This window comes from Amblyomma americanum, chromosome 1, assembly GCF_052857255.1.
Source record: "Amblyomma americanum isolate KBUSLIRL-KWMA chromosome 1, ASM5285725v1, whole genome shotgun sequence".
NCBI classification, from domain to species: domain Eukaryota; kingdom Metazoa; phylum Arthropoda; class Arachnida; order Ixodida; family Ixodidae; genus Amblyomma; species Amblyomma americanum.
The window spans coordinates 235145151-235146597 of record NC_135497.1 but is presented as its reverse complement, the minus strand read 5'-3'; the positions used below and the strand labels follow the sequence as shown (position 1 = coordinate 235146597).

General features: G+C 50.2%; 1 protein-coding gene across 1 annotated transcript; it reads left to right on the top strand.

The window, feature by feature from the left end:
• The first annotated feature begins 526 nt into the window (after positions 1–526).
• On the top strand, positions 527–1117 carry LOC144116127 (uncharacterized). The gene has a single exon (XM_077650824.1). It carries the CDS (start codon positions 527–529, stop codon positions 1115–1117), a length of 591 nt encoding a protein of 196 aa, XP_077506950.1.
• The last annotated feature ends 330 nt before the right edge of the window (positions 1118–1447 follow it).

Genomic DNA, 1447 nt, shown 5'->3' with positions numbered 1-1447 from the left:
TCCCGTTTTATTTCGATGTTTTTTCTTTTTGTTTATTTCTCTCTTCCCCAGCATTCATTTTATTTTCGGCCATGAAAAAATTATCTGAAATACTCTCTGCGCACCCAAATTCCTGGCCGATCCCCTTTATGGGTTTGTGCCAAGGTATGAGGTTAAAAACAATAAAAAACTCCTTAAGGACAGTTAAACCAAAAGCTCCGACAGAATGACAGTAGGCTCATGAAAATATTATTTTATTTAGGCTACAGGGCTAAAAAAAAACATATCTCCGTAAACCTTCGTGTACCGTACTCCCGTTTAATACGTTATGATCCGATGGTTTTCAGCCAGCCTTATTGCGATCGCTTCCAGCTGATGAGGACACTTCTCTAACGTCTCTGCACGCTTCGGTGCATGCAAGAGCAAACTGTCCCGAAGCGACTGAGCGACCAGGCTTTCGCATACCAAGAATTGCAGACCTTTGGACCTGTGGGACTCTACTGCTGAACGTCGGAGTGTCAGGTTCACCAAAACCGTCCCCGTGGAGATGTACATCGTCCAAAATGTGTCGGACAGCAGGGACGCTATCGCCAGCGCCAAGACTGGCTCCGGCGTGTCTTCTGTGTTCTTGCTACTGAAGTTGCCGGCGCTGGTGACAGCAAACGCTCGTGGGTCTTCACGAGAAAGCCAGCATCAACAGCCATTCCAGGGAGTACATATGCTCGAGGCCACCACGTCCCGGCTGAAGAGCATCGTGCAAATCGAGAAGGCACTGTCTGAGAAAGCGTGCTTCTGGATGCAGGGCAAAGACGCACCGCTACTGGATACGGCCCACATTTCAGGCATGTGTTGTCAGATAGGAACACCGAGCGTTGCGCCGCGAGGCTATGGACGCCAGTGGATGCTGCCAATCACCGTCCCGGAGGTGATCCCTGTGCTTCCACGGGAGCCCGTGCTCAGCTCCGTGTTTCTTTCAGTGGGCATTCTGCGCGGAGCCGACTTCGTCGTGCTGCTGCCGTCGTTTTACGTCCCGGAGTTTGAGAAGCGTATGAACATCCGGGCCTGCTGGGACAGCGACGTATTTGTGGCCATCATGGGTGAGACGGCGGCGGGCATGCTGGCGCTTTTTCTCGCCTAAGAAAGCATCAAGCCGTCCAGGGTCCGTGGGCTGCAGCAGCGGCCTCCACATGTATATGGGCTCCTGGACCGCAGCAAGACATTTTGGCGGATGCCGTCGTGCTCTTTGCATGAAGGATTTCCCCCATTTGATATCGAAGGTGTGCTCACTGTGAGCCGTATTGGTCACGCCCTCAACCACTGTAAGGCGAGAGGACTCCGGGACGGGATTAGTAATTTCAAAGAAAAAAATACAATTTTCACATCCTTATATTGATTGCTTCCGATGTTGTAGAATTTGGATGTACTTTGTAGAAAAATTAGGCATAACCAAATAAATTTCCTTTTCAAT

Coding starts and splice junctions, on each gene's coding strand:
- LOC144116127 (XM_077650824.1), top strand. CDS start 527: ATGTACATCGTCCAAAATGTGTCGGACAGCAGGGACGCTATCGCCAGC.